Source organism: Natator depressus, chromosome 5, assembly GCF_965152275.1.
Source record: "Natator depressus isolate rNatDep1 chromosome 5, rNatDep2.hap1, whole genome shotgun sequence".
Classification (NCBI taxonomy): domain Eukaryota; kingdom Metazoa; phylum Chordata; order Testudines; family Cheloniidae; genus Natator; species Natator depressus.
The window spans coordinates 22,032,409-22,050,051 of NC_134238.1; the positions used below are offsets into that span (position 1 = coordinate 22,032,409).

At 44.1% G+C, this 17,643-nt stretch overlaps 1 protein-coding gene across 1 annotated transcript in view; it reads right to left on the reverse strand.

The window, feature by feature from the left end:
- CCBE1 (collagen and calcium binding EGF domains 1) overlaps positions 1–17,032 on the reverse strand; it is a 179,548-nt gene extending 162,516 nt beyond the window's left edge. Inside the window, exons 1-2 of the mRNA XM_074953908.1 lie at positions 16,645–17,032; positions 16,403–16,483 (exon numbers count right to left, since the gene is read on the reverse strand). Of these exons, the coding sequence (XP_074810009.1) occupies positions 16,403–16,483; positions 16,645–16,772 (209 nt within the window). The 5' untranslated portion in view covers positions 16,773–17,032. The remainder of the gene's footprint in view (positions 1–16,402; positions 16,484–16,644) is intronic.
- Positions 17,033–17,643: the final 611 nt, after the last annotated feature.

Sequence of the window (17,643 nt, forward strand, 5' to 3'; positions counted from 1 at the left end):
TAAACATGTTAACATTCAGCTGAGATGCTAAGGCTCCATGCTACACCTTTGAAAATTATTTAAAATGTATTTGTTAAGGTCCTGTGCTTCTTTTTTAATAAAACAATTGTGAAACAAAGATACCGAACAGATGCAACAACTTCTAGATTACCGAGTATTCTGAAAACATGTCGGCATTCATCAGCAATTCTTGGTTAAAGAGTCATCCTAAATATATTCTAGCATCAACTGTGCAAGCTGAGTTATTGGCCACTGCCTAGAAGAATTAGATCTTCAACCCTCACCTTCAGCGAGAGGTTAATGAGACTGCAGAGCTAATGTGAACACCGCTGGTTTACACTGGAGGCTACACACCACTAATTTCCCTATAGAAAAGACTTTTGTCCTTTATACACTTGCAATCCCGAGATGAATATTCTCCTCCACACATTTAAGCTTCCCCTTTGGTGTAACTTGTATTTAACTGATAATAAGCCTATTCATTCTCCAACAACAATCCTTTTTAAAAAAATCAAATTATTCCTTTGGACTTTGCCTTTCTTGTCTATTTAAAATATTGCATACAACAGTGTTCCCAGCCTACTTGAAAGGAAGGGGGAAAGCCTTTTTGATGTGGGTTCACTATTGAATTGCTGCTAATATCGATCCAATGAGCATGGTCTTTATGTGTGCCACCTAATTTAAATTCCAGTACAAACTTATTAATGGAAATGTATGCATTTAGCTTTCATATGTAACCGAAAATATGTTGCCTCATTGTAACTAAACTCTTTACTGTACTAATGTTTCAGTTGTTCATATGCTCAGCAATGACATTTGCTGGATAAGAGGGATAAGCCTGTATTAGTGAGAAGGATTCCTAACGCAGAACTAAGATCTGAGACTACTGTCTGTGACTAAACTTGGGGTTTTTTACACCAACAACTCTCCTGAGTCAGCATCGTGCAGGTCCTGTTCTTTATCTGGGTTGATTATAATTGGAATAATTTAGAAGAGAAAGCAAAGAACAGTAATGGAACCACGTTTGCAACTATTGTGTTTATAACAGACACCAATAAATAGTTTGAAAACTAATCAGTTAAAACTCAGGTAAAGAAACTGGGCAGTAGAGGAAGAAAAATGATAATCAGAAATTTGAAAACAGGTGGGCTAACAACCATCACTGTAAATATCCATTCATTTGTGCTGTGGGCCCAATCCTGCAGCCCTTAGCAGGACTACATTTTACAGACATTAATAGTTCAGTTGACTGCACTGGAATAATTCATGTAAATAAGTAGAGTAAGTAATGTAAGTAAAGGTTCTAGAATCAGACCTTTTACTTGTATCTTGATATGTACATTAATACCAACTGAGTGCAATGCAATCACTGTGATTATAACAAACTCCAAGTGAAATGATACGAATATTGAAATGTTATCAGTGAAACACAGATAGGGAGAAAATCTATGAGAACTCTGTGGAAGAGGTAGAGGAGACAAAAATAAAGGATTAAACTCACAGCGCTACAAATTTACACATGTGGGGCTTGAGCCTACGCTCCTATTCCCTTTAACAGTGCAGGATCAGGGCCATGTGAAACATACCGATGAGTATGTGTTTGCAAGATCAGAACACATGGGGCAGATCCTCAGCTGGCGTAAATTGTCACAGCTCCATTGACTTCTCCATATGTCTGTTGACTGTCTCTCCTCCACTCCACCTGGAGTTCTGATAGGATTTTAATGGAGCCCTGATGATTCACACCAGCTGAGATTCTATCCCATGGTTTGTGGGGAAGCGTTACAAAAAAAAATTAAATGGAAAACAAAAAATAGGAGACACGTTGGTATAAGGTAATTGCACCTTTTCCGTTTAAATATTTCTTTTAAAATTAGCTCTCCCTGATTTTGTGGAATCAGAATGAGGACTAACATATTTTCCTTCAAAGCTAGCTACTGGGTGGTCATCAAAGGATTGCAGAGCCAGTTTGCCGAGGGAAGGCAAGTGACATTTAACCTTTTGTTCTCTAACATCATGGACCAGCAAATCTTCTAATACAGAAGAGGAAAGAAAGTAAGCCAGATTGAGCAAAGGGTGAGTGGGCCAATGTACGTGCCCATCTGTGATACGCTCTCACTACCCCCATGTACCTAGAATATACAGTAGGGAAGAGACATTTTTCAAACTGGTAAAGGAGAGAGAGAAAGGAAGGAAGAAATGTCAAGGAAAGATGCAGCATTTACTAGATTTTTTTTATTCCAAGTACAGTTGGGAGTACAGGGTTCTTTTCTTAGAAAAGATTATTTTTTTTATAAAACGGAGGCAATCTGGAAATATTTTAATTGGAGCTAGTTAGGAAATGATTTCCCCCACCACACACACACACACAAATTAGATGAAAACAATGACAAGATGAAATTTCTCTTTCCTATTTCCTGTCTCTACTCATCCCCTTTTCTGCCTATTTTAGTTCCCATCTTCTCTTTCTCTTCCTGGTTGTTCCTTTTCTTTACTCTTTCCTCCGTCCTTTATCTGTCTTGTGTATTTAGACTATAAGCTCTTCAGAGCAGGGATTGTCTATCCAGCACAATGGGGCCCCGATCTCAGTTACACCCCCTATATGCTACAGTAATGCAAATAATAATTAATAAAAACTAGATCACACTGCCTCCCTGTTTTATTTAAAACAAGGGATGTGATCAGATTTTTTTAAAGACAAAATAGTCTGACCCTTGGGAGCATATATGATACCTAGTATAATCTTAAAAGTCATATTCCCGCTGGTGGCCTATATTTACTACATATTTTGTATCAACCACAGTGAGCCCTTAGGCTACTATTTTGTTGGGTCTGGAGTCTTTGTGCTAGACGACATGCCCCAAAAGTCAGTTCATATTTAACCCTATAGTCTGTAGATCAAAACCATGGCGCAGTGCACCTGGGTTTCATTACTGATCAAACCACCAAGGAGGGCACTTATCAGATAGTTCGTGGCTTGCCAATTTTAAAATTCTGAGAACTCCTTTGATGTGACCATCAAGAACCTTCCATATACACGAACAGCTATTTGCCAGACATCATCCTTTGTAGTAACTCCTGCCTCAAATCATTATTCACAATAATTACACCAGTTCACAGGAAGATCATAATTATATTGGTCCATTTCACAGTGAACTGAGTATATTGAGGGGAAAGTATAAATAGGAGCCTTTATACAAGTAAACCCACATAGGCATTGATTTTTGCTGTTACTCAAGCGCTATTAAAAACATGTATTTATGGGACTTTGAGGCTTCTCTCTTCAGTTATCTTGATAAAACATCATTACTAAGGGTAATAACAGTTTCAGGTTGGGAATTTCAATGAGAATTAAGCACCTCATTTCCAGAGGCTCCTTTGAAAAACCCGCCCTTAGCCTCCATAGTGCAAAACATTATGATGCATTCACATTTGGGGTAAACGGGAGGTTATTAATAAAGGATAAACAAACATTAGCAAAGTGAAAGCTTGGCGGCAGAGGGCTGCATTCAGAAAGCTCGTGGAGTACATGGTGCTGAGCTGGGAGGTGATTTGTAGAGTTGCACAGAACTGGTTACACTCTTGTTCCTAAGAGGAGTGATAATTTTCCCCCAGCAATAGCTGGTGAGCATGTCACTGGCACACTATGGAGCAGCAGATACATCCGTTGCGCCAAGAGAAAAAAGCCCTTTGCAAGACTCCTCCTGACACACTCCCTTAGGAAAATGAGAGAACTTGCATTTTGTATTGCATAATTTAGATGTCTGTGTAGCATTCCGACTGAGCTTAGCCCAGAGGACTGTCATCCAACATGGACTAGACTTCACAGAGGGTGTATTAATCCTCTGCTCTTCTGCAGCAGAGTGCACATTTTGACACCATTTGTGGTCTTAATGGGTTTGCCAGGCAGGCAACCTCAGATCCATAAGATGATCTTTTACCAACAGTTCCTGAAAAAAATTCACCTCTTTTTCTGTGTAACAAATTTGGAAAATATGTATAAGTGTTACCACGTGTGAAAGTGCTTTTCTCAATGTCTTAAGGTTTTGTATATTGCCAACAACCACAATAGCTAAGTGCTTAAGAGAAGATTTGGGGAGGTTCTGGTTTTTGTGCAGAAAATCACTTTTGGAGCATTATAGAAGCTATCATCTGCATCCATCTTTGATTACCATTGAGAGGAAGGATCATCCAGTATTTAGGGCACTAGCCTAGGACTCAGAAGACCTAGGTCCAAGTCCCTGCTCAGTCATAGACTTCCTATGTGACCTTGGGCAAGTCACTTAGCCTCTCTATGCCACAGTCTCCCATCTATAAAAGATATGGATAACAGTACTTCCTATCCTCTCAGGAGTGTTGTGAGGATACGTACATAAAAGACTGTGTTTCTCAGATGCTATGGTAAAGGGTGGGGGGATATATTAGCTACGGCACACAGCTATATCCTAACCCTCGGTATTGCATCTTGTAAGCAGCAAGTATATCATCCAAACCTATATTAGCCTCAGTGAAGACTTGCAAGAGATCATATATAAATGTCAAATGTGTTTGGTACACATACTGTAGTATTCTAAGAGTGCAAACACTGATTTTCATAAACATTCCCAGTTAAACTACATGGTGACAGCATAGCGATTATACTGTGCTTTATAAAAAGGAGCCTGTGACCTTGGTATGGGACACATTTTTAATTAAAAAAAGAAATAAAATACTGGAAGACTGGATTGGTAGTTGTCAATGGTAATTTTAGGCCTGGTCTACACACAGTTTTTGTACAAGCATATAAAGGATGTTGGGTAGGGGTGTAATTCTTTTACTGACACATTTATACCAGTTCAACCACTAATGTGGGCACAGTTATGCCTGTGTAAAGGTGTCTTATTCTAGCATAGCTCACTCCCTTTCCTGAACCAGTAGAAGCACCTTTATACTGGTATAACTGCATCCACACTAAGGGAGGGTTGCACCACTTTAACTATACCAGTCCAGCTAAAGCAGTACAACTTAAGTGTTTAAACAAGACCTCTGTCACTAGCTCAAATGTGTCTCCAATCAGTAATGGTGGAAAGTCATCATGACCAACTACCAGCAATTCAGGTACCTACATAAGATGTGTGCGTGCTGTTGGTTTTGTTCCTATTAACAGAGGTCCACATCATACTTCACCACAAGAGTTGACAACAATCAGTTCCCTTGGTAGTCTCTGCAAAGATGTCAAGCCAAGGACTGAATGGGCACAAAACCTTTGTTACTAGGGGTGCTACTTCAAAGTAGTAGTGAGGATAAATGATTAGGTGGCATGGGGAAGTTTATTGCACTGCCATGGTTTACCTGTTTTGTGAAAAAATAACAATGCTACATTTTCCTATAAACTATCCGTATTCACAAGCACTAAGTTCTGCCGAAGGATGTCAGGCTAGAGTAAGAACAATTAAAAAGCAAAGATAGCAGACAGACAGGTAGCTATTAGATGCACTTCTGCACTCAGCGTGACCACAGTTATACTTATTAGTGCTTGAGAAAGCGCATTGTGCTACTGATTTTAATCAGAATTACTAAAAGTCAGATTCTGAAAATAGCAAGAAAATGGGCCAAATCCTAAAGATGCTGAGCACCTGCAACTCCCATCCAAGTCAGTGGGACTCAGCACATCTCAGGATATGGTCCTACTTTTTTGTTATGGTGCCTAGAGGCCTAAGGCTATATATATATATATATATATATATATAGTAGGACTTTTATGCCTGACAGATGCATTGACATATCTAGTTCTGAAATTCCCATTTTCAAAATGATGACTAAATAAGATTCATTATTCATTTCTAGTCACAGCCACAATATGCTGGGCACAGAGATACCAGCACTGTCCCAAAGAGCTAGCAGCTCATTGCACTTTAAAGTATGTGAAATAAAATATATTAGTTTATGGAAACAAACAACCTTGGCAAAAGCGTTGTTACAGATGTTGTGGCTGTTTACTTTTCTAAAACAAAAACAAAGCACAAGTAAAATATAACCAAGAACATCTCATCCTCTTGAATTCTCAGCAAACTTCCAACATAGCTCCAAGATAACTGGGGCTTATGTGTTCTTTTGCCCTAATTGGATAAATATCATTTACAATCTTATATTGCAATGAGAATCAGGGTTATGTTGATTCCACTGAACGTGATGACAGCAGAGTTTTGGATTAGAAAGGCAATGAAAAGGGTGTCTGGAAAGCAAAAAGGAGTCTTGAGATAAAATATCACCTTGGCTTTCTCTGGATGAAAACTTCAAAAAATCTATGTAGTCAAATTAACTGGGAAGCAATGCAACATGCTCTTCGGGGACTCTGGGAACTAAGAACTGAACATGGTCCCAGGGGACACAACAGTGGAAGTACTGCCCTTTGTGGAGCAGTTCAGTTCTAACTTACTTGCAATAACTTTTATCCTTTAAGAATGTGTAAAATGACACAGTCTATAAAAATTGGACTTTGCTAGCAACAACAGCATTCAATAGAATAAAAAGAAGTCTTTTTTTAGAATGTGATCTTCAGTTAGCATCACAATTAGCTAGCTTATAGGCATACATGTATTTCTGCCTTATATTTGAATTATCTTTTTGTTATAAAGTTTAGAGTATCCTTTTCATGGCAGAATTCAACACCTGCAATACTATACTGATTACAGTTAGATATTTTTAGCTGCCAAACAATTATGAGATAAGAAAACGGACAATATTCCATAGTTGTACAATTATTATATCCTGTTTCAAAAGCCTGCATGGATTTATTGTAGGGAAATACTGGCTAATCTGATGGATATTGTTAGTACTTAAGAGACTGATAACTTTTGAAATCATCACTCTCTTCATATATATTACCCATATTTTGAACAAGACTAGAATTATTATTTAGCACCTACTTTAACCCAGCATCATGCTTCACTCAATTGTACCAACCTCTCAGGAGACAACTTATCCATGATAGTGATTAGCATGTCTAGAGCACTTTCCTCCCAAGGACCGCAAAGCATTTTACAAACTGTAATTAGTTAGGCCTCATTCATTACGTCCCATGAGGCCGGTACATTGTGCACCTTTTACAGATGGGTAAACCAGGAGGACTAACAGTAGTTTCAGGCGGGAGTGATTCTGGGCCCATCTGAGTCAATGGCAAAATCCTCATTGACTGCAAGAGGGGGAGGACTGGTCAAACACAGAGAATCCAGGAATTCAAACTCCCAGTCCTTATTCCAAGTAGTAGATAGATCAGGGTGGGCAAACTACAGCCCACGGACCACATCCGGCCCCTCAGACCTTTTAACCTGGCCCCCCGGGAGTGGGGTCGGGTCAGCAGCTGGCCCCGCGCTGCCTACCCGACGCTCTGACGTGTTCAGGTGGCACCTGTGTGAGGGCACACGTTACTGCGGCTGCACAGCCCAAATGCACCATCAGCGCCTGGAACGTGCAAGCCCATGTGCCCGCTTCTTGTTGGCTTAGGTGACTGCTGTTTTAGTAGTGTTAATTTTCCATTGTTGAGGATAAAACAAAGGATAGTTGGCCAGGGAGTGACAGCTGCATTGTTCACATTAATCAAACAGGGCGTGACAAGGGGGTAAGTTTGGTTTAACCATTGTAATACTTTGTTATAATAGTATATTTATAATTGTAAGTAAGGTTTAATGTTTATTTCCACTAAAATGTATCTTTATTAAATAAGTTTATTTGAATATCTCTGCATTGTTAATTTCGTGAGCATTCATGGCCCACTATACAATTTCTATACCCAGATGTGGCCCTCAGGCCAAAAACTTAGTCCACCTCTCTCAGAGGTGGGCAGTCTCTTTATTGCATGGGTGCATGTGCACCAATATCACCACAGATTAGTAAGGAAGAACACAGCGTGTTCTAACATGGATGCTTTGTAAATGTCAGCCATGCAAGTTTAGTGAGCAGTTTGAACTAAAATTTGCTATAGCAATATAAAAGTCCCAGTCCTCTGAGATACCTAATACCCTCCTCTCCCATTAAAGTACAGAAACTGGAGGGCACTCAGCACCCTTTAGCAGACGCTCAAGCACACAGGGTTGGACGCAAAGTAAGTATCTACTGTATCTGGTGGTTTCCATGACTTTGGGACACAAACATTCTCTCATTTTCCCATCTGTTGCTAAAGTGTATTTTGCCCTGGACTGTTCTTTTATTCCTATAGTTTAAAATTTCTGCATAACTGTAATGTTTGTTAAACATTTTTTTATTAGCAAATATCTCTACTAAACCTCTAGATCAGTGTTTCTCAAACAGGGGTCCACGAGGGTACTCCGGGGGTCCACAGGCCCCGCTGACCAACACCTCCCCCTCCCTCCCAGTGCCTCCTGCACACTGGGGAACAGCTGTTCAGCGGCGTGCAGGAGGCACTGGGAGGGAGGAGCAAGGATGGGGCACACTCAGGGGAGGGTACAGAAAGAGGTGAGGAAGAGGAGGGGAGGGGGAGGGTCTTGGGGGAAGGGATGGAGTGGGGGCAGGACCTGGGGCTGAGCAGGGAGCTTGGGGGTCTGCAAAATATCTTAAATCAAAATGGGGGTCCTTGGGTTGCTAAAGTTTGAGAACCACTGCTCTAGATTATCATTCTGGAATATCATATCTATTATAAACCAATCTCCATTGTATCATAGAATTTAAACATAATATAATTTTCTCTCACCTGAAAATACTATGGGGGACTTACTTGATTGTGAGGTTAGGTTTTGTTAGTTTTCAAAAAAGGAGGACAACTCCAACAAGTATTCATAAGTTTCCTAAATTGCCCTCCAATATTCTCTGGTATGATTGTGGCATTACATTAAATTACAGGCTAAGCCTCCTTAATTTGGAAATAACCATATTTACAGAACTATAATCCTAACCACTGCCATATTCTCATGGGAACAGAGCTATTCTATCTTATGATAAAGTGGGTGCAGTGTGTCCTATTTAACATTGTTTCGTAGAGGAACATACAGTTGGTCACCACAGGTCAGAGTGGAAACCTCCATTCAATCACGTACCAGATCACTACTGAGTGCAAGAATAATATAGGACACCACTGTATGACATGAAAATGAGCAAAGCAAACTATCCACAAAAATACCTATAAGCAGTGAAAAAAGCTTATTGGGTGGTCAGGTCTACTGCTAGGGCTAAACCAAGATGTACAAAATGAATGACTTATCAAATACAAGCCAAGTAATACACAGGTACCCTGGAACAATAAAGGAATTTTGCTAATACCGTCCTAATTTGGCATACCAATAAAATGATTAGGGTCTGTTTAAAGGGGTTAAGCAGACTAAATATGCCATATGCAAGTATCTGAGAGGGTGGAGACATTATAATAATTAAGGGCTCAATTTTACCTTCCTTGTGCTGCTCAGATTCTCACTGATTTCAGGTGGAGCTCTGGCTGCCCGAGAAATGCAAGATCAAGCCCTGTATCGTATTGTATGCTTCGCAATGACCAGGACTTACTGTGTATGGATACGAAAGCTTATTATTGGTACATGCGACTTTATTTATTGTTAAAAAAAAAAAAAGTAAGGCTTAAAAATACTGGCCAGGTTGAAGCACCAACTGCTATTCAAATCTGTTTCTCTGTTCTCTTGTGGAAATAAATAAAAGCAACATCTAAAAATAAATACAAACCAAACTAAGCCAAGGGCCAGACTCTGCACATACTAGAAAAAAATACATCTAGTCAAGTACAAGGTCACTATGATCACAAGTGAATAATATCAAAATAGTCTCTTTGGCTTGGCCCTGCTTTTGGCTCATCTTTATTCATAAACTCACAATCAAGCCACACCCTACCTCAAGCCTCCATTGGCTTGCTCACTATTAGTAGGTGTAACCTGCCAGTGCACTATGAAGGAAACACATTAGCATTAACTGGAGAATATTCATATATTTTAAATTCTTCTGGGGGTAGCCTCACAGATTGGGAGGTAGCATAAGCTGCTACCATAGTGACGCCTCTTGCTTCTCCATCTCAGGCTGGGGTCAAAGCATGCACCACACTAGTAACGCTTGCTACGGCTGATCAGCGGTAAAGTCTGATAGGGATGACAGCCTCCTCCGCAAGGTAGGATTAGTGTGGTCATGCAGCACAGGACGGATGTTCTCTAAACGGAAAAGCAGAGCCCAGAAATGGGGAAGCTAACCAACTATTCAGACTTATTCTCATTGCCTAGGACCAAATGCTACACCAGAATGGGGGTAAGTGGGAGACCTGAGAGAGGTTCTGTTGCGGGGCTCTTCTTCCCCTCACAATCCTGAAGGTTGGCAAGAGATGACTCAACACTGCTTCCATTGCTACAGTGTTGCAAACCCTAACAATATTAGGTAATTTACTTAAAGCCCCAGCTCCTGGAGACAAGTGATTACATGGGAATCACAGCATTAATTAAAAATAATGAAATAAAAGGACATCCTCGCTAGAGCTTTTTCCATCCTGTGAAAAATGGTGAAAGTTTGAAAAACAAAATTCTTCCCACATCAGGATGAAATGTGAAAAATTTCAAAGTTTTCCACAAAATAAAATTCTGAAAATAAATTCATTTTGTTTTGACGAATTAAAAAGGTTTCATTTCAATTTCAACCTTTTCTATTGTTTTAATTTAATATCAAATACATTTCAAATAAAAAAAATCAAAACTTTTCATTCCAAAAATGTCAAACCAGACATTTTTAAATGGATTTTTTCAATTTTGTTTCGAAACAAAAATGTTGTCAAAAATCTGTGCAATGCTCTGAAAAATTTCAATTTTTTCAAAATGGCATTTCCTTATAGAAAACAGCGAAAATGCCCATGTAGTGGACAAAAGCTCAAAAACATGACCCAAGTGAGCCCTAAAGACCCAGAAACCGGAAGGCAAGCAAAAAGAACCCAAAAGTTACTTTTAAAAAGAAATCTCCTGATTTTAAAGGCAATCTCATTACTTTTTCAGCCTGATTCATTGTGATTTTTTAAAGCGTGGGGTAGGCAGTACTACTATTACAGACATGGGCTGTGACGCCGTTGGTACCCAGGCAAAGTCTTGCCCCACTGCACACAGAGCAGAACGACATTGCTACTGCTGCATTTGGGACCCCTCGAGTGTGGGAGAATTTTACAAATTGGAGGATTCCTAGACAAATTGGAGGGCTGGGCCAAAAGAAATCTGATGAGGTTCAACTAGGACCTGTGCGGAGTCCTGCACTTAGGTCGGAAGAATCCCATGCACCGCTACAGTCTGGCGGCCGACTGGCTAAGCGGCAGTTCTGCAGTAAAGGACCTGGGGATTGCAGTGGATGAGAAGCTGGATATGAGTCAGCAGTGTGCCCTTGTTGCCAAGAAGGCTAATGGCATATTGGGCTGTATTAGTAGGAGCACTGCCAGCAGATCGAGGAAAGTGATTATTCCCCTCTATTTGGCACTGGTGAGGCCACATCTGGAGTGTTGTGTCCAGTTTTGGACCCCCTACTGCAGAAAGGATGTGGAAAAATTGGAAAGAGTCCAGTGGAGGGCAACGAAAATGATGAGGGGCCCGGGGCACATGACGTATGAGGAGAGGCTGAGGGAACTGGGCTTATTTAGTCTGCAGAAGAGAAGACTGAGGGGGAATTTGATAGCAGCCTTCAACTACCTGAAGGGGGGGTTCCAAAGAGGATGGAGCTCGGCTGTTCTCAATGGTGGCAGATGACAGAACAAGGAGCAATGGTCTCAAGTTGCAGTGTGGGAGGTCTAGGTTGGATATTAGGAAACACTATTTCACTAGGAGGGTGGTGAAGCACTGGAATGGGTTACCTAGGGAGGTGGTGGAATCTCCATCCTTAGAGATTTGGTCCTTCTTTGAGTGAGGGGGTGGACTAGATGACCTCCTGAGGTCTCTCCCAACCTTATCTTCTATGATTCTATCTTCAGGGAGGCCAAACACACCTCAGTACCTGGACCTCACACTGCTCATTCTGCACCTTCAGTCTTCAAACTCTCCACAGTCGGGGTTGCTCTCTCAATGAAGCTGCCTCATCTATCTGAAAACTCTGTCTCTGAACCACTGACACTTTAAATCCCACGCGGCAGCCTTCCTTTTCTCCACTGTTTATTACCATCTCTCTGTGAAATGTTTTGTGATACTGTGGGTTAAGGAACTGTATGCAATGATGGGCTCTATTGTACCTTTAAAAAGTAAAGCCATGGGGATGGGGGAAAGGAAGACGGGAGATTCAGCTGCGGTTTGGGGCAGGGACCAGTGGAGAAAAAAAGAAGTGAGTCATGGCACCATCCAACCCTTTCTAGAGTGTGTGATGATACACTGGCGCTCTCTGAGGGCAGCAGTGACTGTGCTGTGACATCCCCTTGGCTGGTCGTCTACACTGGCATATTCTGTAACCCCAGGTGTACCTCAGAGATTCATCTATTCCAAGGCTGGAAGGGACACTGTGATCATCTAGTCTGACCTTCTGCATAACACAGGCTGGAGAACTTCCCAAAAATAATTCCTAGAGCAGATCTTTTAGGAAAACATCCAGTCTTGATTTTAAAATGGTCAGTGATGGAGAATCCACCACAGCCATTGGTAAATTGTTCCAGTGGTTAATTACTCTCACCGTTAAACATGTACGTTTTATTTCCAGTCTGCATTTGTTTAGCTTCAGCTTCCAACCACTGGATCATGTTAAACCTTCCTCTGCTAAATTAAAGAGCCCATTATTAAATATTTGTTCCCCGTGTATATATTTATCAACTATAATCAAGTCATCCCTTAATCTTCTGTTTATTAAGCTAACTAGACTGAGGTCTTTGAGTCCGTCACTATAAGGCATGTTTTCTAATCCTGCAGTCATTCTCCTTGCTCTTCTCTGAACCCTCTCCAAATTAACATTCTTCTTGAACTGTGAGCACCAGAACTGGGCACAGTATTCCAGCAGTGATCACACCAGTATCAAATAGAGAGATAAAATAACCTCTTTGCTCCTACTCAAGATCCCCTTGTTTATGCATCCCAGGATCTATAGGCTCTTCTGTCCACAGCTTCACACGGGGAACTTATGATCAGTTGATTATCCACCACAACCCCCAAATCTTTTTCAGTCACTGCTTCCCAGCACAGAATCCCCCATCCTATAAATATGACCTACATTCTTTGTTCCTAGATGTACACGTTTAAATTTACCCATATTCAAACACACATTGTTTGCTTGCCACAGGCACTGACTTTCCAAAGTGCCAGGGGGTACTCCATCCCTGGCTCCGCCCTAGGCCTTGCCCCCACTCCACTCCTTCCCCCAAGGCCCTGCCTCCACCCTGCCTCTTCCCACCCCATCCCCACCCCTTCCTGCCCAGTTCTGCCCCCACCCCATAGCGTGCTGTGTCCTCGCTCCTCCCCCCTCCCACCCAGAGCCTTCTGCACTCCATGAAACAGCTGATTGCGGCGGGCTGGAGACGTGGGAGAGGCGCTGATCCGTGGGGCCAGCCAGCGGGTGGGAGGCACTGGTGGGGTGTGGGGCTGAGCCGATAAGGGGGTTGCCGGTGGGTGCTCAGCACCCACCATTTTTTCCCCGTGGGTGCTCCAGCCCCGGATCACCCACAGAGCTGGCGCCTATGTTGCTTGCTCCCAGTTTATCTATTGATCCAAATCTCTCTGAATCAGTAGTCTATCTTCTTTCTTATTTACCACTCCCCCAATTTTTGTGGCATCTGCAAACTTTATCAGTGTTGGTCTTATGTTTTCTTCTAGGTCACTGATAAAAACGTTAAATAGCGTAAGGCCAAAACCATTCCCTGAGGGATCCAACTGGAAACACATCCACTAGTGACAATTCCCCGTTTACAGTCAGAGGGGAGGCAGGACCTATGTGCACTGCAAAGCTACATTTCAAACCACCTATACTTATACTAAATAAAAGGCATTGTGAAAAGAAAAACAATCTGTCACCAAAAGAGGTTTTTAAAAACTCCCCTTTGTTTTCTATCATTTATGGACTTCTTTAATGCCTTTCACTAGCACTAAAGTGCTTTCACCATATCGCATGCTCCCTATATGTAATAGCAGACAGATCACTTCTCGCACACACATCCCAGTGCAGTTACCTCTGGAAGTGGCTCTGTAGAGGGAAGTGCCTCTCAGAGGCTAAACATCTTGTCTCAGAGGACATTGGTAATTAGATATTTGTTTGCTTGCAGTTTATGTCTTTGACAAAATCTCTGGGTACATTTACAGCAGTTAGAAACAATTCTAGTTTTGATAATTTCTTGCAAACAACCGTATATAAAGAGGACATTCCTCAAATTTACAAACATATAATATAAAGTGGAAACTCAGAGACAGTATCTCTGATCAATAACTGCAGGAAGGCCATTCTTAAAACATAACATCCTTCCCATCAACTTATCTCAGGCAAAGGCCTAAGTAAATAGATTGATTTATGAACCATACCCCAAAGGTTAAACTCAGGCTCTTTCAGATCAACAGGAAAAGTGAGTATGACAGTCCAAAACCACTCCACTAAGAACATCTGGCCAGCACGCCCCAAACATTCAAATCTAGGGGCTGCTAGCTAGGGCATGTTGGCTGATTTTAAATGCAGCCCTCATTAGTGCATGGCAAGAAGAAGTGTCAGTTATGCAAATCATGCAGGGTTTCATACATCAATATCATTCCCTTGAATTGCACCCCTGTGGAATATGAAACCATTCACTTCTAAGACATATGCTATAGCCTGGCACAGATGAAAACCAGCAATGATCAAAAGCCATAATTATATGATGGTGTTTTCAGTGGGTTCATAATAGACAAGTATCTATCTAAATATATTTGTCACTGTTGGTACCTTTGTTGGTAGTCACAGCACAGAGGTCGATGGGGCCAGGGATTGAATTATCCCCTTACCCCTGTTGGTTGTTCACTCAAGAGTAAGATTTAGACAAATGCTACCAGAGCAATGTATTTGGAAGCCTATACTGCTGCTCCCCAGGCTGTACCTTTCTGTGGATGGAGAGCTGCTATAATTTAGCAAATGTTACTGGTACAGCGGGGGTTACCTGTTACAGTCCCTAACTCAACGTCACCAGAGCACGTGCTGGATACATTGCATCCCATTCACTCCACAGAGCAACTTCCCTGAGTCTAAGCGCTAAGCAGACACAGCTGCTGAAAGACTTTGCAAGGGAAAATGACCAAGCCAGTCAAATGTTAAACATTTCTTTCTGGCTGACTTTAGATACAACTTTTATAAACAACATGCAACCATTAAACCAGCTATTCATCTTCTCGATAGGACTGTCATGAATGTTTACGTGTGTACTACTATCAGCGTCCCATAGCCTACAAACTCCAAATACACACACTTACACACACAAAATACACACTCTCACTGTCACCACACACTCGCTGATCACAACAGTCACGCTAACACCCCATCCATCATAACACACACACAAAGAGACCGTCAGGCATTCTCATACAGACAGACACCCACTCGTAGGATTGAGCCAGGTCTGGGAACTTCACTACACAATGTCTGGTGCCACACCAGCAACTGTGACCACTCTGCCTGGCACAACAGTCCTCAGGAGGCTGTGTGTTTGATGACGACACTCACCACAATACAACAATCACACAACTGCCATAATACACCATCAATCACAACACACAAAGACAAGCACACACTATCCCTACACAATCCCCTGCCACACAAGAGTCATACACGCCTGCCAGAGGCAGCACTCACACTGTGTAACAAGCACACACTCTCACAACCACACAACACACAAGTGTCACACACACAAGGAGACGGTCATACATTCTCATACCGACAAGCACACACCAGCTGTCACAACACAATGCACCTCCCCACAAACACAGGAGGCACTCCTATTCTGGTAACAAGTACGCACACTCTCACAACACAGTGACCATACCACACAAGGCCCCGGTGGCACACACTCAGGAGGTGGCAGTCCCACATGCTGGTAATACACACACACACATACAGAAGAGGGAAGTCCCGGTAACACACACACACACACACACAGAGGAGCAGTCTCACGTGCTGGTAATACACACACAGAGAAGGAGAACACACAGCACACAGAGAAGGTAACAGCTGTGTGGTAACAGCACACAGAGAAGGAGGCAGCAGTCCCCGCAACACACACACACACCGAGGCGGCAGTCCCACGTGTTGGCAACACGCACACAGAGAAGGAGAACACACGCGCACGTATGCACACACACACACACACACGGAGACGGCAGTCCCACGTGCCGGTAACACACACACACACACACACAGAGGAGGAGAAGGGGGTGGCAGTCCCGGTAACACACACACACGGAGACGGCAGTCCCACGTGCCGGTAACACACACACACACACGCCCGCGGCCCCGCCCCGCTCACCTGAAGCAGGTGGCCAGCTCGCCGCTGGGTTTCAGGCACGGGTACCGGCTGGTGGCGATCTTGTTCTCGGAACAAACCTCCCTGCGGGGGAAGCCGGAGAGAAGAGGCGGCTTTAGCCAGAGCCCGAGCGGGGCCGGGCAGCGGCGCGGGGGCGCCCCGGGCTGGGGCTGCCAGGTGCAGCCCGGGGCTCTCGGCGGCGCGGGCTGGAAGCCGGCCCCGGTGGGGCGAAGCGGGGGACCCACCTGTCGCGCTCCTCGGGCTCCTCCCGGTAGGTCCAGGTGTGCCCCAGAGCCAGGAGCAGGAGCAGGGCAGCCAGGCTCCGGGGCAGCCGCCGCCGCGCTGCCTCTCCCGGGCCGCTCTGCAGCACCATCGGGCGGCCTCTGCTTCCGCAGCTCCCTCGGCCTCCTCGGAGAGCAGCGCCGCAGCCCCTGCCTACCCCGCCTGCCGAGGAGGAGAGCGGCCCCCTGCGGCGGCCAGATGTTAGCGGGGGGACGTGGAGAGGAGCGGCCGCGGCAGCCAGATGTTCCACCGGGGACAGGCAGCGGTACCCGGGGGCTGGGGAGTCCTCGCCAGAGGCGCGGGCAGTGAGGATAGTGGTAGCCAGATGTTGCAGAGGGGGCAGGCAGGGGCAGCTAGGGGACGAGGCAAAGGCTGGAGGGTATCTAGATGTTGCAGAGGCGGCAGGGGCAGCTGGCGATGAGGCAGACGTTGGGGTAGCCAGATGTTGCAGGGGGGACAGACAGGGGTAGCTGGGGGGTGGGGGGGGCTCGGGGATGAGGCAGACGTTGGGGTAGCCAGATGTTGCGGGGGGGCAGACAGAGGTAGCTGGGGGGGCTCGGGGATGAGGCAGACGCTGGGGTAGCCAGATGTTGCAGGGGGGGCAGACAGGGGTAGCTGGGGGGGGGCTCGGGGATGAGGCAGACGTTGGGGTAGCCAGATGTTGCAAGGGGGGCAGACAGCGGTAGCTAGGGGGTTGAGAACAGACAGACGCTGGGGTAGCCAGATGTTGCCGGGGGGGCAGACGGGGTAGCTGGGGGGGGGGGGGTTGAGAACCAGGCGGACGCTGGGGTAGCCAGATGTTGCGGAGGGGGCAAGCAGGGGGTGTCTAGGGGCTTCAGCAAGAGGTGGGGCTGGACGCGGGAGAGAAGTTCCCTGGAGCCTGAGTCCCTGTCCGCAGGCAAGTGCCGAGGCGAGCCGCGCTGGAGTTGTGTGGCTGTCGGGGAGGGGGAGGTGTGTATTTA